Below are 25,798 nucleotides of genomic sequence, written 5' to 3'. Positions count from 1 at the left end.
CCATAAATTCCTATGTGTTTCCAGCACAAACAACTTTGCTTCCATGAATCTCCTGAAAAAAAAAATGTTATGATTAACCAAACTTGAATAACATATAATTTACCTACACAAAAATTATTGTAACTGCTACGTTACATTAATATGATTTGGAGGTCACATTCAACAGTCTTAGAATTTCTGTCTTCATCTCAACCCAAAATCAAAACAGAAAATAAACGTCTGGTAAGTGTATGATTTCACAGAAAAAAAGGACAAAAATGTTGTAGACATAGATTGATCATAACTATGTTTTAAAAATCTGCATTGAAAATGTGTAAGGAAGAACTAAAGATTAAATGGTGACCCTGTTAATATAATAACATTATAGTTTTCTTCTTTTCCCCATTTTTAATTTTTTTGTTAATGACTATATTATTTTTTAAATAAAAATGTTAAATTTGTAAAACTATAAAAATTGAACCAAACTTTAAATTATAAATTTTTATATGTAAAAAAGAAATCCACGCAGGGCATTTAATTCTGATTTAATTTCTATAAAATAAACCCTACAAAGATTTCTGAAAGAAATTTGAGTCTTGAAATGATGTCACTGTTTTTTTTATATGTAATAGATTCCCAAGTACAAAAAAAATCATAAAAAACTTAGGCTACACATTGCACACCACTATTACTTTTAAGTACTATTTAAAAGATCATGATACTGAATATAAGAATCTGACTTAGCTTCATAGTTATTTAGCTAAAGGAGTTTTTAAAATATATTTATTTTCTGTTTTCCTTCCATTTACCTTTTTTATCTCTAGATGAAAATTAATGAGCAATTTAGGACATGACATAATTCTAGGATTTATTGATCATGTATTCAAAACTACCTACAGAGTGAGTCTATAGGACAGAAGTTTCCACACAGCATTTGTCTGGAGTCATATTATTTTAAATTGTACCTTGCCTTTTGACTTTGATACTGCAATTTCTGTGAACTATACCAGAATATTACAAATGCAGATATTCCAACACAAAGACTTGTATGATTTTGTTGAGATTGTCAATGGTGGTTTCATCCAAATTTTCTTCATTGTCATCCATGGTGTGCCAGACTTCAGGGAAAGGAGAGGATATCAGATGCAAAATTGGAACACCTAATAAGAAAGAACTGATTTATAATTAAGTGCATATTTCCAGTGAGTAAACTAGAAGGTGTTGTTCCTCAAGCAGAAGCCTGAGTGGGAGTTCTATACCATCTAAAGACAGCTGCTACTTCACCAGCTTCTATGTACTTCCTTATATCTTACCCTTGTATTCCGAAGTCATTCATTCATCAAACAAATGTCAATTAATTCAGTAAATAATAATAAAGCATCTACTATGTACCAGTCCCTATTCTAGGGGCTGAGGTTTCCATCAGTGAAAAGGCAAAGCTCTGCTCATATGAAGCTTACATTCCAGCAGAGAAAGAAGCAAATGAACAAATATAAAAAATAATGAGGAAGTAATAAGGCTTATAAAGAATAATAAAACAAGATAGGAGACTAGAGAATGAGGGGCAAACAGCAGGGCCAAGAAAGGAGTATTTAAAGTCAGGGAAAGGCCTGTGTGTGAAGCTAACATTTAAATAGACATGCATGAAAGAGAGCGCAAGCTGTGCAAAGATCTGTGGAGGAGCATTCTAGGCAGCAGTATTAGCAAGTGCAAAGTTCCTGAGGTAGGAATGTCCTTGGCCCACTTCAGGAAGAGTAAGGATCCCACTGTAGCTGGTTCGGAGCAATACTGATTGGAGACAGAGAGGGACGGTGATGTTGGAGAGTCAGAAGATGGAGGCCTTTATAAGTCATGGAAAAACCCTGGGCCTTACTCTATGTGATGGCAAGCCACCAGAACTTTAAATCAGGGAAGCAACATATTTCGATTTACATTTTTAAAAGATAACTCTCCTTTCTATGTAAAGAATAGGATGCAAGAACAAAAGCTGGAGACCACTTGGGAGGGTACTACAAGAGTCCTTGGGCTCACTTAAACTTCCACTATTGACATTAAGGATAGTGCTTCCTTATTAATCAGAAAATACCAGAGTTACACAAAGTGTTAAGACTCCAGTCTAACTCTATGAAAGGGAAGGCAGGGTCAGTGAAACATGAGTTTTCCTACATATTCTAGGTGTAGGAAAAAAATATAAAGGTGTCCTTAAGGATTTGGAATGACTTTCATGAGACAATAGAAGCCATAAGATGATTGGTGGATGATTTAACTTGTCGATTAATTAAATGTAATGGTCCCTCACCCTTCTAGATTGTCACAAAAGCACATAAAATACAATAAATACATTAGGTTAAACATGTGCATGCACATGTACATATACACACGTTACCTTTTCTTAAAAATGGAATATGGTCATCCTGAATGACACCTCCATAACCATGATTCTGGAAATACTGCCTCTCCAAAGAATGATCCTTGAGCAAACCTAATTCATGGAGTTCATGTTCTGCAGATGACAATGACAATTAGATAGCAGATAAATATCTATTTTTATCTTATCAATACTCAGAATACATAATGAGTTTGAAATCTCAGTACATCATTCTTAAAACATTATGCAGCAGTGAGCACAGCCACACCCATGACAATAAACATCTGGGCTGAACGTGGGTGTGTAAATTTTGGAGTAGCTTTGGGGAGAGGCGAGTAACACATGGCTGTAGCTCTATAGGTAAGAACCTCCCTAGAGGTAGAAACTCAGCAGGACAATGGAGAGATGAAGAGTGAGAAAAACCAAAGGAAAATGAGGGAGAAAAACACAGATGTGGATACTTACAGATCTGAGATCTTACATGAAGAATACCTTAAGAGGAGATGTGTGCCTCAAAAGGGGAATACTCCAACTGAATGGGGATGAAGTATCCTGACTGGCCACTCTATGGAAAAGGGTTAGCTATTCTGACCCGCATTAGTGGTTCTCCAATTGTGGTCTCAGACCAGGGTCATCAGCATCACCTGGGAACTTATTAGAGATGCAAATTATCTGTTCCCACCTCAGACCTACTGAATCAGAAACTCTGGGGTGGAGTCCAGGAATCTGGGCTGTAACAAGCTCTCCAGGTGATGCACATTGTAGTTTGAGAACCACGAGCCTGCCTTCCATCACTCTTATCCTCTTTGGACCATAGAACCCATGTGTTACACGCGTTCTATGTTACAAGATGATAAGAAACAAGACAAGTATAAGACAACTGAATGAAACTTCCCAGGATAATTGTGGGTTTGTTTTTGGTTTTTTTTAATCACTACATTTAAAGGGTAAAACTAGGCCAAGTAGTAGCATGCATATGGAATATGATTTTAGGAACGCAGAGAAAGACCTCACCACCACCAAACAATATCCCCATCTGTTTATTGATACTTACAATTCTTTCATCTTAGGATACAACTTTTCCTTATATAATTAGATATGGTTTGAAGTGTAAATAACATGAGAAGGGATAGCACAATGGGTTAAAATTGCATTATAAAGCAAGTTGCTGATATAAGTTCATTCTGGCAGAGGAAATATGAAAAGTGCACAAAATTCTTGAAAGAAGGCCAAACCCAATTTCTTGAGGCTACCATCAAAGTACAGAAACCATACTGCAAGAAAGAGGCCCAAGAAGCTTATGTTAATAATACCATAACAGCAATTCTTCCAAACTAGGAATTGAAATTTGCCAAAGATAAGACTGAGGTTCAGGTAAAAGTTTCGCTTGTAATATTCTAGATCTGGGTATTGGCAGATTCTGAATTCGTAGCAAAAGCATGAGTTGAGATGGCAGTGCTTTTCCAACTGGCTTAGAAGTGATACCATTCTATCCTGCTCAAGAAGTTCTGTGGCTGTAAGTAATTCTCTCTCTTTAAGGAATTAGAGCTTGAAGTTCTTGCCTCAAAAACAGGCCTTCTGGCCTGAATTCTATAATAAAGGTCTATCTCATTTTCGTGTCTCCCTGATTCCAATTGGTTTTTTGTTGTTGTTGTGTGCGAGGAGCAGGGAAGGGATGTTTGTGTTTTGGGGAGGTGGAAAGTGAAGGCATGAAGGGAAGAAGCTACTCTCCTTCTCCAAGCCCCAAGCCTCTTTCTTTAGCCGTAGATATCTTTGTTTCTTTGCCTGGCCAGGCCTCACCTGGTCTGGCCTAGTCTACTTTCATTGATTTGACACTAACCCTTCTCCTAAACGACTCTTGAAGGATCTTGGCTTTCTCTTGCATCTTGATCTCTTATTCTTTTGGAAAACAGGCAGAGACTGTATTAGATTTAAAGGAAAATCATGTCTGGATAAGGCAGAAAATATAAGATGACAAAGACAGAGATGAAAAGAAAAGAAAAATGAAAGAATGTCTTTTGGTATCATTATAAGGACCTAACATTCATCGTTAGCCAACATGTTTTGTTGAGTCAAGTCTTCCCTAGAAGTACATCCCACATGTTTCAAACAGGAAAATATTTTCAAACCATTTCTAAGGATATGCAAATATGAAATATAGTATTTTATGTTTCCATATCAAAATGAAGTTTCATGCAGGAAGATAAAGTGAGCCTACTAAAAGAGATAAATAGGAACAATAAACTAATCAATAAAGCAAGAAAAAAAGGCAGCAAAATATATATTCAAATCATACAATTAAATGTAAAGTTTGAATTTGAAAATGTAGTGTTTGCCGGAGGAAAAAAACAGGTTTGACTCTTAAATAACAGTGGTTCTTACCAATTGCTTGAAGTCTATCGAGCCATCTGGCAGAGTTTGGAAAAAAATTGGGGAATGTTGGGTTTGGAGCTCCGATTAAATCTAATAAGATCAATAAATCCTAAGGGAGAATAAAAATATTGTTTAATCACTGTAACCAAAATATGCTTCATACTCATCAATGGGAAACAAAACAATCAGTCAAAACTAACAGCATTTTAATAGTTGAGAATAATCTAGGGAGCTGTATAAACGAACAAAAGGTTTAATAACATTGTAAACTAATTATTTTGGAGAATTTACTAAATCTTGCTTATGCCATGTAGGCAAATGGTAAAGTGTATGTTCTTCATATCTTTAATCCCACAAGGATATTACTGAGAGAACATTTCGACAAGTATTTCATAGATTTGAAAGGAATACATTTAACTTTATTTTCAGATGGGAGTCCAAGCCTGTCTGATCTTCTATTCCATTCTAATTAGCCATTTTATTCTTTGTCTATAATGACACAGCTGCCTATAGGAGAACACTTAGTAACTATTTATTCCTCCAAACATCATATAAAAAATTCCTTGACTAGAAGCTATATGACCTTATGTCTCTGGTCTCCATTGCCTTTTCTAACTAACCAGAAGCTCAAACTTGCTGATCTCTAAAGGTCCCTTCCGATTATAAGCCTACAATTGATCCAGTGTTTCTTAACTTGTTTGGGCCACAAAACATCAGCAGGCTTGAGGACTAGCCTTCAGATTAAGAACTCCTGATATATACGGTAAGTGAGATAATGTGTGGATAAATATCTAGTATAGATCCTAACACATAGTAGACAAATATTTGCAGAGTCTATGTTTCTAAAGATATAGTATCTGTTAACTCATGAATGATGATGATTAAATATATTCATTGGGGAAAAAAATAGGCTTGTTTGAAACCAGAGTATATTCACAAGGTTAGGTAAGCTACTAAGAATTTATTTCTGGGGGAAAAAAAATGGTCTTAACCATTACTATGGATTCATATATTGGGACTGATAAATAACTTTGTTCTTCCTATTGATTAGCTAGGTCTTTTCTCCTCCTGTGAATGCTTTTTTGCCAGTTGAGCACAAGTGATTGAATGAGGTGCCAACCATAAACCATATTCTCCTGACCCATTATGAGCTGCCAATGGACAATGGGGTGGAGATAATGTCAATGTGAGATGTGTTAGAGTAATAGAGGACATTTAACGTGGCAAATTGGACTCAGAGGGTGGAGGTCTAGTGATAGGCAAAAGAAAGGGACAGTGGAGGCGGTAGGAGCAGGCTTTCAGTTCACAGATAGGGTGAGGGGCAGGGGTGGGTGAAGGCAGGTAAGAATGAAGTCTGAGGGGAAGCATCAGGTTCCAAGCTGGGGTTAGTGAGGACTCAAGACTGAAGGAAGGTCAAATATGGGAAGAGAATCAGAGCAGGGAAAGAATTCAAGGATAGGGTAAGGGAGTAGGGATGGGGTGTAGGCCTAAGAATGGGGATAAAAATGAGACTGTGTGTTGCACCCATTACTTAGTAATAAGGGCAGGGTTTTAAGGCAGCATCAAAATGTCTTCACCCCCATGTCAATAATACCACGTCAAAACTGACACATCAAAATGTCATATACATACTTGGAGTCATTATAGCACTCTGAAGCCATGGAGGAAATTCTTCACGCCCACCCTCATACAACATCCCATTCTTACTCCATTTCCCAAGACCTTAGCCTCCTCAGGCTTTACAGAGGCCTCAAAGAAGGTATTTGCTCTCTTCACCTCTATACAGTACTGTTCCCTATAGACCAAAGTGAATCTGAGGTCTCCTTAGTCTAATTTTTTTTACACTATTTTAATTAAGTTTTTTTTACATTTTTACAAAAATTAAATTAAATATTTTAAATTTACAATGTAAATTTTATATTATTTAAACATTTTAATTAAGCTCAAACATAACTGCCAACCCAGAATCATTCTTCTTAGCTCTGGGATTCCTCAAAAACCCAATGCCTGCCAAAGAATGTTCTACTATAAACACTCTGCTCCAAGGATGCCGGGCATTTTTAGGTCTTTAACTGGCTTTAACTTTGGCTTCCTTTGAGGCACAGCCTGCAGCTGCAGCACCACAGAAATTACCCAGACTCACCATGCCGTGCAGTTGGTTGGTGTCTCTCGCTCCGGGTGGGTGTGGGGTCGATGCCATCTTAGGAGCTAAGTGCCGAGACCCGTACAGAGAGTCCTGAGGGGACCAGTGAAGAAAGGCCTCTTCCCCATCAAAGAAAATCAGCTGGAGTGAGAGATCTGGCTTGGAGTCTGAAACGTTCTGGTAAAAAGAACATGAAACAATAGCAAAAATGCTGTGAGGATTTTAAAAACAACGCACTTCTCTATTAACTAGAAAAAGGACAGATAAGCCACAAAGAAAAGGAAGATACCAAAGTGAGAGAAAAAAAATGCCAACATGTATTTTGCACCACTTCCTTTCTGAAAATCACCACAGCTCTCACGGTCTTCACCCATGTGATCTCACCTTCTCCCAACTCTCTCTGGAAATAGAAGTCGTACATTTTTTTTCTTACTCTTCAGAGAACTCTGAAACTATGAAGCTGCTGTGGTGGACAAGGTGACACATCCCCCCAGTTCCCTTTCAGAAGGATGTGTTGACCCTGCTGCTAGGAGAGCTGAGAGCAGAAAGTCTTCCGCTGTTAGTCCCCTTAGGGGTTGCCTGAGCCATGGGGGCGTCCTCCATCCAGTGACTGGCCTAAGCAGGTCCTGGGGCCTCTCCGAAGGACCATGCCATCTGCAGAGTTCCCCAGAAGTTGGCGCAGGCTGTTGCTGAGCCTGTGTGGCAGCTTGACTGCTCCCTTACTTAATTCCATCGCTCTCCTCTCCCTTCCACAGGTATTGAGCCAAGGCCACTCCCTAAGAAATAATCCACATGCTCAATAAACTCCACATCCATGTGTGTCCCAGGGAACGCAACCTGAACAACTGCAAATCTTTCTTGCTTCTCACTTTACTTAAGTCTGTAATTTTTTAAACTGAGTCCAGGTTCAAGGCTCTGCCCTAGGAATGCAACAGGGACACAAAGAATAATAATTAAAGCCTCTCCCCTTGAAGGAGCTTATGCTTTAGTTGGGGTAGGAATGGTAAAACAAGTGCATGAGCATAGCAAAGTGTGCCAGGGGTCATAAATGTAATGCAAAACTCCTCTGGGAATTAAATAGATTGAGAGGTTGAATCCTTGGGGTGTCAAGGAAGACTTCGTGCAAGAGATGGAATTTCAGGAGAACTTAGAAGGGTGACTAGGATTCTGATGGATTCCTGTCTGACAACTCTCACCTTTCAGATTAGTCCTGCTGCTGGTACCCTACCCCCACCATCCTTCAGCCTTCCTGGAATCCCTAATCTATTGAATTGTTCATCTTTTCACAGTCCCCACTTCATTCCATATTCAACTTTAATTCTAGAGTCAATCATTCTAATCGCTCCCTTGCAAACAGGCTCAACTCCCCGTGCCCCTCTCTGCCTTGGTCAAGTTCACATGGTAAAAACATAACCTTAAATCCAACTCTGCCTCCTTTGTGCCTGCACTCATGCAGCTGAACCTAGAGAAAAATACACAACCATTTGCACTCTCCACTTCACTACAATACCAGGGGAATGCGCTCCCATTGGACCAAACTGGATCTGATGTTTCCTTAATCTGTTATGGATAAAAGTTCTCCTCTTATCTAAGGATATTAAAAATCGTGTCCTTTTAGTTATCTTTTGCTCTTTGTGTTCTATTCCCTCCGAGGTCATTTTTCAATTCGTATTATTTGTTTTGCTTGCTTCCTTTCATGCTGGAGACTGTCCTCAAATGTCTGGTCATTCTCTGTGTTCATTCATATTAAAGAATAAGGTACTATAACACTGATTGGAGACACAGATGGTTGGCTCCCCTGCAGGGCAATCTGGTGCCCAGTTTTCACGGAGGATCCCAAATGTCACTGTCTGGTGCTTTTCTATGAGGTGGTTCACATTCTCCAGAGAAGGGTCCTCCAGTTTCCTATCTGCTGGGTATAAGCTGGCTGCTGGCTTTCTCCTGCTGGAAGTAGGGAAAAGGCTGGGGACTTCACTGTTCAATTTGCATATTTTATCTCCTTGATTTCCAAGAGGTACCTCACGAGTGCCCTCCTCTATATCCTGTGTTCCTATATCCAGAAACTCCCTGGTTCAATTTTCCTAGAAAAATGTTCTGTCCTCTCACACAAGGGTACAGGTGGGACACTCACCCCATCTGCCAGGTGTGGGGTGAGCATCTATATATCTAAGTGTTCCTTATGCAGATTTACCAACCCTCTCCTCCCCAGCCCACTGCCTCACTTCTTCCTTCCTCGCTATCTGTGTGGTGTGATTTGTGAAGGTCTTCCAGTCTTTCTTCATGGCAATATGATAAATGCCTAATTACCAGCGTGAACATAGTCAGTGAACTACCTGCAGTCTTTACCCATCCAAGGCTATATCAGCCAATGCCACAATAATGAGGTGTGGAAAAGCACGCTAAACTCAGTGGCTTAAAACAACAATCATGTGTCCTCCTGGGTCTGTAGGTCAGCTGAGAGACAGCTGATCTAGGCTGCTTTTGGCTGGAGAAGCTCTGCTTCATTCTGCAGTCATCAGGGTTGGCTCTGCTCCACATACCTCTTACCTTCCTCCTGGGACTGGCAGGCCAGTCAGGGCACGCACTTCTCCTGGTGATGGCAAAAGCACAAGAGAGCAAGCCCAATTGCACAGGCACGTTTCCAGCCTCTGCTTGTGTCACATCAACTAGTCTCTCACTGGCCACAACTAATCAAATAACCAAAGTCCAGAGTCTAGGAATGCACCGTAGGAAGGCACAGCGAAGCTATAAGGCAAAGTTTGTGAATGGCTAATTATAATCTTATTACTGGAAGGGGGCGGGCTGCAAAGAGTTGGGATAATAACCCAGTCTACTCTCAAGTCCTCTCCCAGGTCACATTCCACTATCACGTACCCAATCCATGACAGCTGAAGAACTTAAAATCATTCCTTCATACAGATTTAAAGTACAACTGGAAGAGTTGTACTTTATTATCATTTTTCATTTTCCATATCAGTTTACCTCTATTAGGAAGGATAAGTAAGAGAGGGCATGTGTATTTTTTTTAGTGGATTCCCACCCAACACCGTGTTCAGCCTTTCTACTTCTGGTCCCCCAAGGCAGGCATGAGCTACACGGAACAGGTAGAGCTCCTCAAGAGAAAACACTCCCACTACACAGCCTGTGTCTTTTAGTCATACTTCATTTCATTTCATGGGCTTATAGGATGCAAACATGAAAAATTAAACGTTTCTATCAGCTTCTGAACTCACCTCGCCCATTTGCTGGGGAAGAGTGCTTGTTAAAAGCAGTACAGAGTACGGGACAAAGAGATTACAGAAGGTTCAGAAAACAAAACAAAACAAAAAAATAGTGAAAAGGATACCGAGGGGCTATAAACAATTCTTGCTTTCTTCAAGTTCAGCATATTCAGAAAATAATAGAACCAAATATCTCTATTACTTCCATTACAAGATAAACCTTTTACTACTTTATCCCCATTGTACCAAAGGCTGGCCCCTTCATAAAGCCCTGAGGGGGGAGAAAAAGGCATTTGTTGCCTGCGAACAAAGTTTTTTGTTTTTGCTTTGTTGTGTTTACTTGGTTATGAGTGATATCTGAACAAAATGTCTTCATCTAGTTTAGCACTTTTTTCCAATATACCCTTAAGAACACAGAGACTGAAATAACATCTGAGAGTCCCAGAAGTATTTTGAGCTGAGACCATAACAAAAGCTCCGCTATGCTACATAAAATTGAGCCGAGATTCACAGATAATGACAATAATGCATTTCTGCTTCATGCTTTTCATCTTGATATGTCTGAATTACTCACTCTACTTCAGAACTACTTTGCATCAGCTCCTTTCCCCCAACTCAAGAGCCATCATCTCTCAGAAAGGAAAGTTACGATGTTCGTGGCTACATAAACAAAAAGAAATAAATGGAGTGCTCATACATATGCCTGCACCAACCTTCTGATTTGTTCATTTTTCACCAAGAAATGTTGCATTTAATTTAATGCATACTCAAAACTAAGAAATCAGGTGCCAATTAATGAATTCACTGTCATGTATCTTAGGTTTATTGCCCATGGTGCACATTTCAAAGAATGTCATCTTCCAATTAAAATTCACTCAAACTTATACCATTCTGCAACAAATTAGTACAAAATGTACCAAAGGTCTACATTTCTAAATGGCCTTCTCACTCCCCCAAGGATTCTAGAATTCACTCTGAGTTACTGCTAACGTGTTTTATCTCAGGAATCAGATACCTTCAAGGAAAGGAGTTGCTTGTCTAAGGCACGGGCAAGTTCCAACATCATTGCACATGGCACAGCTGAATCAGTGGCTCCCACGAACACCCTATTGTCCCAGTGGGGAAAATACTTGGAGTCGTAGTGACAGGCGAGGACCAAGTGTCGTTTAGCAGTAGGATTGAGGGTACTGATGATATTTGAGAAAGACCGGTACCCATAGGGCGTCTGACTCAAGAAGGTGTCTACTTCCAAGACCCAGTCAGCTTGAAGTCTCTGAATTCTCTTCATGATGTGCTGATGAAAACAAAAACCAAAATTTCAGATCAAGACAGGCTGCATTTGTTAACTATTTTAAGATTTTTATGTGATGCCTTTCAAATTAAAAATGCAATGCATGTTTATTGAATTAATAGCAAGGACATTTAAAGGGAAAGCTAGTCCTCTCCCTCTCGCCTAACCTTCTCCCTTCCAATTGTTAATATTAGCAATGTTAATAGTCTGATGTATATGTTTCCACACCCTTCTCCTTATTTATACAAACATATACTAGCACACACACACATATATTTAGCAGAGGGGTGTATGTTTTTATAGGGAAAGAATCCTACTTCACACATTACTCTGCCCCTTGCTCTTCTCACTTCACAATATAGTATGGACATTTCTACATGTCAGGAGATAGAGATCCAGTTCAGTACGATTAAAGTCCACTGGTCAATATTTCCAGGAGGCTAAGAATACATGTTTGAGAAATCAGATATACCAGGGTCCTATAGGTCTCAACTTCCACTCTGAGCTCTTCGAGGGCAAGAATTACACATGGTAGCTCTTTTTGTTCCCAGTGCATAGCATGTGACCCAAGTCCAACGAATACTTCATAATATACACTATGAATACTTCATAATGAGCACTAACAAAAGATACTGGTGCTCACTTCTAAGGACAATACAGAAAGAGTCCCACAACAAGGGGATGGTTACGGGGTATTTGAGGTCCTGCCCACTGTAAGAATCAATACACAACTCTGAACCAGAATCACATAATAAGTAGTTCTCCTTCTGTACTCAAGAAGGGTCCAGACCCACTGAATATGTGATAAAAATAAAAAGAATCTATTTTCCCATCTCTTCTGGTTATCTTGAGTTTTATAAGCAATACGGTAAGTGACAGGAGAAAGCAGCAGATAGAAAAGAAACATCACCTCAGGAACTGAAAGTGTCTTCTTTAAGAATCCAGGCTTGTGGTCTGAGAGCTTTTGAGTGAGTTCATCACTGTTTCATTTGCCCATTTCTGTCTTTACTTTTCCTTTGCCTCATGTTTCTTACTAGGTTTCATTTACTTTATTTTGAAATAGTATGTACATCTTCGTAAGTCGCCTTAAAGGATTGTTTTTTGTTAGACAAATGACAAACTACCATCCACATAACCGGCAATCTGTTCCACAATGAACATCAGTGGGGATGGAATTTGAGGTGATAAACAAATAATATAATAACTGGAAAAGAATGGGAGATTTTTTTCCCCCAAGGAAATACAAAATGTCCTAGCCTCGCCAAGTCTTGTGTGGCCTCCTGCCCTAACTAATGTGACATGACACGTAGGCAAGAGCCTTTGAAAAACTGTGGCAGGAAGCTTCCAGGAAGAGGACAGGGACTCTACAGTCAATCCTGTAAAAGCCAAACAAACATGATTCTCGAGCTATTCACCCCTTGCTTTCTGTAGTGAGGTGGGCTTTTTCCTAAATAGCACACATATGCAGTACCTTGCTTTTTCTATTACAGGTTTTCAACTTTTCTTTTCATACAATAAAAAGAAATGTTTATAACCTCTTTGAAATCATCATTTATATCTCATTTATTTGGCTATTCTCCACAGTTCTGAGTATTGGGCTTTGCTCACAGTAGGCCAGCAATAAATAGGGGTTGATTGTAACTAATAAGTTATTGTGTTTTTTTCATTCTTTTTCAATTATAAGTTATTCTCAATGGGAATATGTAAAATTATATGATATAGGACATTAGTAGTTTGAATAGCGAGATATCACCGGGCATCTAAGACAAACTTCACACAGAATGTGAAAACAAGTTATCTCCAGACTTGGGGGAAAACTTTTTTTCCATAAAAAGGGTCATCTAAAAAAAACAAAAAGGCATGAACTCCAGAACATCTGGTATCCAGATGATAAACTGCTCCATAAAACATCTTTAGCACCAATAGCAGCCTGCGTGCTTACAAGATGAACTGGGATTTAAAAAATATATCTGTTAGCTTTGCTCCACTAAAGTCTCACTCACAAACTCATTTCTCAACCACTAAACAGGTCGTGGCCATAACTGCTATTATCTGTGTTGACACTAAAATTCACAAAAACACAGCAAATGCCTCCAAAATAATTCTCCCTGAAGTAACCTTTTTTGTTCAGTATAAATATTTTTTGTTTATCTTAGCAACTAATCTCTTTATAAACAATCATATTGGCTGCATTAATCTAGTTACATCACCAATATCCTTGGTCGTTGTGCCTTTTGGCTTTCAGACTTAATCTGCAAGTTCCCACAACAATTCTGTAGAGTAGGCTGCAAATACTACCACTCTTCTCACTAAACTGCCCCTAAGCAGGGCCTGCTTCCCTGACTCCAGGTAGCCAAAGCCTGGGCCCACCCAGGATACCAAAATGCAATTTAGAATACAGGCTGTGTTTTGAATTACTGTACATCTATTTTTTTTAATGGGGAAGAGTGAAAAAGAGAGTAAGGGATGGCTAGATGTAGACAGAGAGAGATGAAGAGAAAGATAGATGGAGATTGAGTAGAGGAAGAAAAGGATACAAAGAAAAAGGTGGAGACAAGGAGAGAGCCAGAGAGTGGGAAGAGAGAGAAAAGGAAGAAAGGAAAAAGATAAACACAAATATGACATTCTACTTCCTTGGGGGTGGTGAAGTCAGGGGAGACTTTAGGTTAACATTAGTGAATGGTCCTGCGTCTAATTTAATCAACTTAGAGTCTCATTTCTAGGTTTTGAGAAACAATGACATTAGTAGACCAGGTTTGTTTGGAAGCAGATTCTGCTGTGTTTGCACTGAATCTTCAAACAGACCATTGTCAGCATGATGAATCCTGCCACGGGGACTTGAGGTGCCTCTTCCTCCTTGGGTGTACCTCATATTAGTCTCTCAGGCTCCAAGCTGAGGGCTCTTCACCCAGGGCCCTCCACTCAGGGACACACACACACCTTTCGCTGAAGAAGCCCACACCTTTCAGCTTCTCAGATACACCAAGTATCTATAGTAGATTTTTAAACTCAAAGTTTCCAGCTTGCCTCTTAATTTGGACAAAGTTTCTGGCTTGCTCATTAGTGATACTTTATCATCTTGATTTTTAAGTTTATGTTTTATTCCTATCTCAGCTAGAAATCACTGATATACACCAATATTGAATGTCTTCAAATTATTTATTTTACAAATAAATTATTTTCTCAAATACAAATATTCTAAAAATCCACTAGGCAGCTTTAGGTTCATTGATCAGAGATAATGAAAATGCAGACTATGGGATACTATTTCCATATTATTCTCTGAAAGGGAACCCATAGCAATGCATATCTTCATTGATAACTGCAAAAGTTAATCCACTAACCAATTTTCTATCAATGCCACATTTTTTTTTTTAGATTTGAGATTTTTCTCTAGTTACAACCCTGAAACGCTATACATTATAAACCATCTGATCTAGCACTCAAAAAGGCCTCAGGAGAAAAAATAAAATTTCCACCATTCTTGTTTAAAATTAGTTCTGAGTGAAAATGCTAATCTTAGTCAAATTAAGGGTATTAGTCCCTCATAATAACACAAGTGTCATCCACCTCACCTTCAAAAGTGGAAACACTTTATTTTTCACAGCTTAGGAATCTGCTCTCAAAAAATTCATGGTGATTTTCTTCTCGAAAAAATTACAAAATTGAATCTCTTAAGTAAGATTTCTAACACAGCCTTCCTGTTAGGATTACTGCCATGTCACAGCAGACCATGCATAGGCAGCCCTGCAACTGTTCCCAACACATTCCCAAATATCATCAATAGATTTCCCATATGACATAGAAAATGTTATGGTAGGTTCAGTAACACTTTTAAATGAAAATGTATTTCTTAACAACAGTATCTATGTATATTATTTGTGCTATACACTCTGTTAAAGCTAAGCAAAGATCAAAATGGCAATATTTGTTATGTTCATGGACTTCTAAGGGTCGCAGGCAAAGAACCTCAGGTCTGAAATATGTGTATAGGCTTCTGGGTATATATAGCCTTCTGAGCAAATGGAATGGGGAAATGAAAAAGGTTGAATTGAATATTATAGGCGTAGATTTTCTTGTGATGAGGAACTGAGGGTTATGGAAAGCCCCAGTAAGTGCCCTGAGCTTCTTTTAAGAAAACGCTTGGGAGATGAGGCCTGGGGAATAATATTAAAATGAGTGGCATGTGCCACACTTTCCAACTCAGGCATGAGAACATCCAAAGCTGGAGACACTTATGAGCACACACCACAGAGCTGGTTCTCCCAGCCACTGCTCTCCAGTGATAGGATGCAGAAGTCCAGCAGATTTGGGTCTAAAATCTGGCCTCATCTCTACTACGTGTATAACCTTGAACAAGTCAGTTCATATACCTATACCTTGAGTCTTTTTTAATCTGTGGCACAGGGATAAGAATAGCATTCACATAGTAGCGCTGTTGTGAGGACTGAAAGAGATTATCCATGCAAAGAACTCCATAATGTGCCAGACCTACAGCAGTGCTCGATGAAAGTCCTCCATCATCATTATTATTCCTCACTCTGCCTAAAAGTTAGAAAGAACTAAAGTGCTCTTTGGGTCTCCACCATTTAATTCTTTAGGAGAAGCAGGAGCTTTTGGGGTGAAAGACAAGAGGTTGATGGAGCAACAGACAATGGCTGTCTGGACTAGACTTAGGAATCGGAAGACATATACTTGGTAGATTGGAAGGGCCCAAAAGCTGTGCGTGCAGGTGTCACTCTGTCACATTGCTGGGGTGCCTGAAGAGTTAGGCAGGTAGAGTACTCTTAGTGGAGAACAGGAGGGGCCTGTCTCCCCCATTCCTTCTCAAGCTGCACCTTGAAATGGGGCTATTTTGAAAAAAACAGTCATTCAGAGGTGAGGTTTCGGATTGCTTAGAAAGGCTGACACTAAGGAGGCAAAGAGACATTTAAAGTTTAACCCAGTTTATGGCTTAATCTACCCTCTACAGCAGTGTCTTTCAAACTGCAGTGGTAGCATCAGTGGGTCTTGAAATCAGTTTAGCGGGTCATGACCAAGGATTTTTTGTAAAAAAACTAGCAAAGCAGAATTGACAATATCAGACTAAATTGCAGGTAATGAGCATTTTGTGTCAGTTAAATCTATCTTTATGTTTGTGTGTATAAAATGTAAAATATACTCTTTTTTTTTTCTTTTTTAACCATAGGTCAGAGTCAGAAGCTTGAGAAACACAGGACTGGAACAGTAGCTTATCACTGATCTTGATTCTCACTACAGGAAGAATACCATTTCCCAAAGGAGAATGAGGGCCTGATGGGACAGGAACTCACTCTTGGCCTAGAACTGTCAAGCAAGGACTGGCTAAAACTGTTGATGTTGGGTGTTTAGGGTTCAAGAAAACTTGGTTGGGTGTCTGGGGGGCTGTTATAGAAATGATCAAGAGCTGAGTATTTAGTACCCTGTCTGAAGTTGTACCTCAGGCAAAGATTTTTACACATAAATTAATATAGATTAACATGTATCACTTAATAAAACAGACACTCTCAGTTGTTTGGTTTTCTTGGTTGCTTATTTTGGTGAATAATATGAGAATACAGATCTGAATATTAGAGAACTCAGAATTTTGGACATATTATCTCTCATGTGAAAGCAAAGTGTTCAACAACATTTAGGCTTGTGTGTTGTGTTCTCACCTGGCGAGCAGCATAGCTTCCAGGAGATCCCGGATATCGCTCTATCAGCAAGGGTCGTAAGTCATTTTGCCACATTTCAGAAATACTGGTGCCTTCTGCAACTTGCCGAAGAGATGATGAATTCAAAATGGCTGGTTGGTGATAATTCTGAGGATGAAACAATATTATTTAACTGGCTATCATTTCATAATATTTAAGTCTTACCCTGAGACATTTGCTATTAAAAAATATTTGCTTTGAACCTCAAAATAAAGAAATGGCTCTTATAAGTACAGTACAGGTACATTAAACTATTCAAATTTAAAATTGGCCCTTTAGCTCTATAAACTTAAACTAATTCTATTTTTAAAATAAGCTTATTTTAAAAACAAAATCAATAAAATGCTTTGAGCCTGAAAATTGATATTTAACACTCATTTCCTGCGTAACTTCTAATGACTTTTAGTACAATTGCTTTGTAAAACTAAGGTTTTAAAATGTCAATTATTGATTTCCTGTTCTTAAGAAAACCCAATATTTTAAAAACTACAGGCAACAAAACAACATATTTTGTTAGCATAGTTGCTTTATAAAAGGTAGTGTGGTATTACAAAATAAGCACTGTCTTGAGGTCAGAGAAGCTGGATTAAAAGCTTCTGGCTGCCATTTATAGGTTGTATGACCTTGGGTAATTCCCTTAACTTCTCACTTTCCTCAAAAAACTAATAAAGGAATTTGAGCTAGATCTGCAATGTCCAATATAGAAGTCACTAGCCACATGTGACTGTTAAGCTCTTGAAATGTAGCTAGTCAAATTGAGATGTACTTTAAAAAAATAGACACACTAGCTTTCAAAGGTTTAATATAAATAAAATGTAAATTAATAATTTTACAGTTAATACATGTTGAGTTATATATATATTATGAAAATTAATTTCACCTATTGCTTTTTACATTTTCAATATAGCTACTAGAAAAATTTTCATTTCATATGTGCTTCTCATTGTTTATTTCTGTGGAATAGTTCTAACCTAGATGATTGCTGCAATTCCTTTCAGTCAGAGCTTGATGATTCTATAACCCACCAAATAGAACACACTTTATCTTCAGTTAAAATTATTTTAATGTTGTATTAATGCTCACACTCTTATGCACACTTTTATAGTAATTAAGTGAACCTTAAACAACTAAAGAAACATAACAGTCAAATTTGTATTTTGAATATTTCACACATGCTGTATTTTTTTTTGATACTAGCAATGATGAATCATTTATTTATTACATGTTTATAGGGTAGTCAGTGACGCAACGTTGTTACTCCTCCCTAAGGGGAATGGTAAAGGTAACATAAGGATATTAAGCTCTTTGGAGTGCAAAACAGAAATTGGGGGAACCTTGTCTAGTTTAGGGTCTTTTCCAGGATCAGCATTTGTTGAATATGTTTAAGTAACCACATAAGGTATTTTCATTCCATGTCAAATACTCCATGTGGCTGATGAAAAACTGTGGAATAAAAAATGCTAGGGCTGGCGGAGTGGCTCAGTTGGTTGAGAGCTCACTCAAGATTGTGAGCTCTAGAGCAACAGGGTCTCCGGTTCAATCCCCGACCTGAGCTGAGCTGCCACTGAGCTGCCAACAGGTGGCAGGATGGCTCAGCTAAAAAAAAAAAAGAAAGAAAATGCTTATTGCCTGATTGCTTATACTCATCTACACTTGGCTATGTCTCAGTATTACTGTTTGGTATTATGCAAAGAGCGTGGATTGTGGGTTCAGACAAATCCTCTCAGCTCAGCCTCTCAGCTTAGCCCCACACTATTAGCTGTAATTCTAGTGAGGTCACTCAACCTCATTAAGGCTCAATTTTTTTCATCTGTATAATGAAGGCAATAGCACCTGCTTCCTAGGCTAATTATAATTAAGTGAGCCAATACATGTAAATTGCCATAGTAAATACTCAATACATTTTAGTTCTATTACCTGCTTCTATCAAACACAAAAGAGGTCAGAGCTCGATAGGCCACTTAGAGATGATCTGGTTCATATTAACTCTTAAATAACACTTTGAGAAGAAAGCTAAAGCTAAAAGACAAAACTATGAAAATGTGAGAAGCGAAAAGAAGAAAATGGAGGCAAGAAGGCAGGAGACTTATGTGGTTAATTATTAGTTAACCCGGCCAACAAGAGCTTGTCTGGTCTCTCCTGCTGCCTCACCAGCCCCAGGCAGGGCCACGAGCCCCAGCTTACATGCTTCAGTCACCCTGGCATCCTTCCAGGCCCCAAAGCAGTGTGAGGCTGTGCCCTTCTGGGGCCTTTGCATCTGCGGGGCCTTCTACCTCGAAGGTTTTTCCTTTCCTCTTCACCTGGCTAACGCCTACTTCCTAGGGTAATTATAATTAAGGGAGCTTAGAGGCCACTTCCTTGTGTTTTTACTTGTTTAATGCCTGATTTCATACAAGGTGTCAGTTCCATGAGAGCAAAACTCTCTCTTATTTTCCACTCTCTACCTAGCTCATATTGAGCACTCAATAAATATTGGGTGAATTCGTCAAATAAGGAATCGACAGGTGACTATCTTTCTAAACGTATCTCACGAAGACTGAGTTTACATTATAATAAAGTCAAATGGGCATTTTGCCATCATAAATATCAAATCAGTTGAATGCTCAAGCAATCATAAAAACAGAAGAAGCAGGTGGCACCTGCTGCAAAGGGCCAGGAAGTGTCTGCTCTGATTCAATGTTGGTGGGCTTTGTTCTTTTTGAATTTCTGATAGTCAGTGCTTGTTTTGATGATGATTTAGAGTTGGGTTGGCCCAGAACAGTCGTTGTGACCAAAGAGAACTATTGTTTCAAAGGCTGTTTGAACAGCGACTGCTTTTCTATTTATTGACAATTATGCCATCCCCAAGCCTGCCTGGTCACTGTGGATGAGGTCCTTCACTTCATGTCCACAGTGAAAGGAAATCAAGTTCGTGTGTAATCAGGCAATTTATGAAGGCTTGAAAGAGTTCTTAAGGGATTTAAGAAAAAACAGGAACAAAATAAATAACCCTCCAGCATCTGTAGCTGTAACAGATACGGTGAGTAAAACATAGTTGAGAATTAGCATCTCAAAAATGCTTAATGGATGAATAAAGGGTAAGTTCAGCAGACAGGCCCACTGATGTTCCTGGATAGAGATCTACAGGAGTAGCTCCTCAGCCTCCTGGCTCAACCATTTCATTCACGCACTTCAATAAAAAGCCCTTCCTCTCTCTACCTCCCTAGGAGGAAAGATGTTCCTGTGAAATCACAGAGAGAAAAGCTGCCCAGTCAATGAAGGAAGGATAGAGAAGGAGAAACAACCACACTCAGTTAATTACTTAAGCCTTTCTATTCATTAAAGCCCTGTATGGAAAAGCATTCGCCTTCTCCTACCTAAATGGCACCCATTCACTTGTTATGAAACCTTACTCTCAGAACTCAATAAATATAAAAATCTATATGGAAATGAGAAGAAGCAATCAGGGGAGAAACCTGCAGAGAAAGTGCAGCCTGGGCCTGAGGAAAGTAAATGAAGCAAAAACAGTGTTGAGCCAATGTTAATTGCAAACCCCAAACTAGTCTAGGTTTAGTTCAGTTAAAAGACATGTTGACAATTTTCTATTGGCACAGGCATTCTCAGAGGAATGAGTCTCTATTACAGCCCCTGCCTTGCCTTTTCAAACCCAGGCAAACAGGACAATACGTCTGCTTTGGGTGACAAGAATCTTTCAGCTAAAAATGTGTGAACCAGATATCCTGAAGCATCTCCTCTAAGCTAATCACATGGTGCCAGGCCAAAGAGGGTTTTAATTACATAATTTGTAGAGCTGGCCCAGTTTGCAGAGGGATTTGAGGTCCCAAACCATTGAATGAAAGGGAGAACATTACAGAAGCACAGCCAATTCAATTCCAGTTTCCATCCCATATGAGTGTCTCCCACCAGTACTCAGGATAACACCTGTGTCTACTTGAAAATTCAACCCAGGCAGCATTTACTGAACTCCTTCTGTGTGTCAGATGTCACTGACATTACAAATGCAGTCGTGGACGAGTTGGGAACTGAATAAGATATAGTTCTGTCTTTTTTCACAGAAGTAGCCCTCTACCTAGAGACAAAGCAGTGCAGGATTTGAACACAATTTAGGGTCAAATCCTCAACCCCTGACTTACTAGCTGTGACTAGGACAACTTCCCATATCTGCAAAATGGATGTTATAGCACTTATCTTAGTAGAAGCTCAAAAATGGAACATTTTTCTCCCCCTACCAACACTCAGCCTACCACTGACCTCCCTGTCCATTGAAGTCTCTGTTGCTGCTTCCCAAAGAATCACAGCTAGTGGAGGAGTAGGTGGGTGACTAAGGACTTTTATTAGAGCCATGGAGAAAGGGGAGCCTAAGGACTTTTAGAATACATGTGACTCCAGAAGCAGAAGAATGCGAAATGCTTAGGAGAACAGTAACAGTCTGCCAGAGTTAACCCTGGAGGAGGACTCCTAGGTGCAGTCAACTCTCCTGTATGTGGTTGCTCTGTTAAAAAAATCTGACCCTCTGGGGTGACCAGTTAGCTCAGTTGGTTAGAGCGTGGTACTGATAACACTAAGGTTGCCGATTCAATCCCTTACGTGGGCCACTGTGAGCTGCACCTTCCTTAAAAAGAGTCAACTATGCCATTGTAGCATGAAAGCAATGTGTAACCAATGACCATGGCTGTTCCCCAATAAAAAATGTTTTTTTTAAATCTGGCCCTCTGCCCCCAATATGACTTGAATTTTTCTACTTCACCTTTGTTATAATAAAGCAGAATTCTACCATTAAAATGCATTGAGTCCCAGCTTTATGATAAAGTTTCGAAACAACTTAAATATGCAGCAATAAAGGGGTAATTAAATTATGGAGTGATGATGATTTTGCAATCATCAAATGATACTTGCAATGAATTTTATTGGCTCAAGGAAATACTCATGATATATTATTAAGTGACACAGCAAGATATAAAACTATATGCAGCGCAATCTCTAGTATGAAATAAATATTCATGTGTGTGCGTTTAAAAAAAAACCAATAGGGCCGGCCGAGTGGCGCGATGGTTAAGAACTCGCTTGGGACGCCAGAGGGCCCCGGTTCGGATCCCACATATGAGGGCCAGTGACACTGCCCTCTACAGCTAAGATGCTGAACAACAGCTCAACCTGGAGCTGGGCTGCCGTGAGTTGCTGGCGACGGCATAGGCTGCAGCCCCTGTGGCAGTGGGTTGCCATGGGCTACCGTGTGTAGCCAGCAGCCAGCGTGAGCGGCCAGCAGCCGCAGTGAGCGGCCGTCCAGAAGCCGGCGACTGATCTGCCTCGCCCGGGAAGAGCACAATGATGGTGCCAACTTGGGCCAGTGAAGCAGCGTCCTCCACAACTAGACTGAAGAACAAAAGGACAGCAACTTGTCTGTTCCCCTTCCCCCAATTCCCCAGCACTGTTCCCATCCCCCCAATTACCCAATAAAAATCTTTAAAAAAAAACAAAAACCAATAAACCTTTATTGATCATTTACTATTCAACAGCCATTGTGCTAAGTGCTATACATGAATAGCTCATTCAATTCTCATAAAAACCTCTGAGACTGGTATAATTTTATCCATCTCTATACATACAAAAACACACATATTTGTGTGTGTGTGTGTGTGTGTGTGTGTGTGTGTGTGTGTGTAGAGAGAGAGAGAGAGAGAGAAAGAAAGAAAGAAAAACACCAAAATGGTTAACAGCAATTATCTCTGAATGTGGGATTATGGGTGATGATAGTTTTCTTTTTAGTATACTTTCCTAGTTTTCTAAAATGAGCACATGTTAATTTTACAATTGGAAGACTTCAAGAGAAGCCATACTTTTTAATGTATTAGAGTTAATAACTTCCTTTTTGAAAACATATGAAGCCCTCTTAGCCATCTGTGATTGCACCTGAGGGAGGGCTGATTTAAAGAGATTCCTTTTAACAGCTGGTTGACAAGGTTGTACTAAAGGAAAGGGTCTGTACTAAACGAATTAGATTGGAGATCAAGGTGGGAAGGCGGGACTCAGAAGAAGTAATTTTGATCCGTAGATCAACCCCCAGAATAATGACCTTTAAGCCCTTTGAGGGAGATTGGGAAAAGGAGGACATAGAAAGAAAAGAGGAGTTTCTGAAAACAAACTACCAATTTTGGAATTCCAGTTAGGGTCCATCCTGAGCCAGAAAGGGGGAAGTAAGCTCTCTCTCTGGCCTTCCAATCCTCCCATTAGTCTCACCCTCCTTCATTAACTGGATACTGTTCCTTGAACCATCAGCCAGGACTCATCTACCTTGGAGAAGAAAGTGGAGGCGGAAAGCAAAGACGAGGGCTCTTCAATTCACTGGTGTCATCGTGGTCAAGTTTCCTCATCTGTAAATTGGGGATAAATGGACCCTCCTCGCAGGGGCACTGTCACCTTCATGTGATGTGATTATATATAAGATACCTGTTACCCAGATGCCAATGTCCTTAAATATACACCTATGGGCCCGCCCGCAAATTTAACAACTTACAATATTGCTTCTATGGTAAAATTGCTCGTAGGTTTCAAATAACCAAATCACAATCCTCTGAACACAGCCATAAGCCAGGGTTGAACTGTTTTTAAATATTAAATGCCACCTCATTCCAAAGCAAAGAAAATTGATTTCGAAATCAATGCTTTACCACGCCTCACCTTTTGGCAGACCAGTGTAACAAGGGCACACCTCGCATGGTTAAAATAGATATGCAATTTAGAGCAGGGAGGCATGTATTAATATTTCAGTCATGTATTTCAGGCATATATTTCAGGCACATATGGACTAATTATTTTCTCACATGGCCAATTGTCCTGCCAAACTGTCACTGCCAACTGTCTGGAGGACTTTATGAAGGCCTACAGAAAAAGGGGGCAGGAGACCAGAAGTCGGGAATTGTCACAACTGATTTTGTCATTTGCTCATTCGCTTACACCATTTGAAAGCATCCAATTTCCCAATACAACACTGAGTACACGCTTCTTAAAATCAATATAAAAGGGACTTAACTTGTGCTTCCAAAGACATTTCTCAAAAGTTAAATTCTCATGAGTTTAAAACATTTTAAGAATCCAGCACCTTCTCCCACCCACAAACACATCCTGCCTACAAATGATCCCTTCAAAGCAGCTAGTTCAAACTATTCCCATCTCACTCCCACCGTTTAGATGGATCCTAAAGACACTTGGGGCATGGCTCCACCTTCTGGTTCTTCAAGCCCCCTTGCCACTTTCTGACCAGAAAGGTACAGTGAAGTGAAGGAGAGGATTTGAGTTTGTACCTCAGTGCTCTTCAGTGAATGTTAGACCTATTGGCAAAAGTTGTTTTTCTTATAATGAAATTATTCCCGAGTTGACTTCCCATATCCCTAGCCGGTTCCCTTGTGGCTGGTGGCCTCTATGTATAAGTGGGGGCATGTGTCCCCTTGAATGGTGGAGCTAATTAAGTCTAACCCAAGGAACTGGAGAGGGCTATTCATCTACATATGTGTACACCTGTAGCTGGGTGAAGGGGCTGGTGAACCAGCACAGAGCCTGTGCCCAGTATTTCAAAGGTGTGAGTAAATATAAACATACTGCAAGCATTTAAAAGATCTGTTCAACAACACTGTCGAAGTTTATAGTCCTTTACGTTGCTGCTTTTCTTGGTATCTTTATAAGCATACCATTTTACTCCAATACCATTACCATTTGCACAAGTCCCTAGCAATTTCATGATTTCAAAACTGTTACACAAGAAAGGGAAATAATTGTGAACCTACTCACTCCGCACAGAGGAAACTTGCAAATCACTTTTATCCTAAGTTCCTTATATGAAATTTCCACCCACAGCCAGATACATTGCTCTGACAATTGCATTTTACTCGCTTCTAAGACAAAAAAAGATATTTTAAAATAAAGCAGGTCTCCACTGACACTCCGTGGTTCAGAGCTGCTCCGCTTAAAAATCTAAAATGGGCAAACAACACGCGTACACCCAGAGACTGCATGGAAATTTCAATGTCCCAAGGGCGTCCTGGGATGCAGCAGTGGGCACACACCCCCAGGCGCGCCCCGCACCCCGGCTGCCGGGAGCGTGGGGACAGCGGGCGTCGCGGGACCGGAGTGGGCGGCGACGCGGCAATGCGCCCTCACCTCCCTGCCGGCTGCAGCCGGCGAGACACACTTCCTGTGCCTATCAGTACCCACATCAGACCGCAGCCGAGGGGAGGCCGGTGACATCACCCAGCTCCGTGGCGTCCGGGAGGCCAGCGAGGCACGCTGGTGAGGACGCAGAGACCCGACTCCTCCCGGCGCCCAAGGCGAGCACCGGTGCCTGGGCCGGGGTTCCCGGCTCTGCCCCGCCCCCCGCCCTGCCTAGATGGGGGCTCTCCCAGCCCCGGGTACCCGCACCCGGCAAGAGTCGCCCAGGTACAATCACGCAGCTGCAGCCCCTCACCTTCTCCTGGGTCCAGGCTGCGGCGCCCCGACTGACGCCCCAGGTCTCCAGGGGCAGGGCAGCCACCAGCAGCAGCAGGTGGAGGGTGCCCACGACGCTCCGGTCCCCGTCGCCTGCCATCTCTCGGAGGGTGTGTGAGCGCGGGTTCCCTGGGCTGCTGGCGGTCACGAGCCCGGGAACGCGCTTCCTTCGCCTTCCCTCTTCTCCACCCTTGGGTCGACTGCGCCCGCCCCCCCACCCCATCTCCTCCC

At 40.3% G+C, this 25,798-nt stretch overlaps 1 protein-coding gene across 1 annotated transcript; it reads right to left on the bottom strand.

Moving 5' to 3' along the window:
• Positions 1–513: 513 nt before the first annotated feature.
• QPCT (glutaminyl-peptide cyclotransferase) lies at positions 514–25,766 on the bottom strand. The gene is made up of 7 exons (XM_019647778.1): positions 25,548–25,766; positions 17,051–17,197; positions 11,100–11,378; positions 6,864–7,040; positions 4,730–4,829; positions 2,366–2,482; positions 514–1,139 (listed from the first exon to the last, which is right to left on the bottom strand). Exons 1-7 carry the CDS (start codon positions 25,665–25,667, stop codon positions 994–996), a joined length of 1,086 nt encoding a protein of 361 aa, XP_019503323.1. The 5' UTR covers positions 25,668–25,766; the 3' UTR covers positions 514–993.
• Positions 25,767–25,798: the final 32 nt, after the last annotated feature.

Source organism: Hipposideros armiger, unplaced genomic scaffold (genome assembly GCF_001890085.2).
Source record: "Hipposideros armiger isolate ML-2016 unplaced genomic scaffold, ASM189008v1 scaffold_116, whole genome shotgun sequence".
Lineage (NCBI taxonomy): Eukaryota > Metazoa > Chordata > Mammalia > Chiroptera > Hipposideridae > Hipposideros > Hipposideros armiger.
Note: the sequence above shows the minus strand (reverse complement) of the source record. Positions and strands in the feature narration are given on the sequence as shown.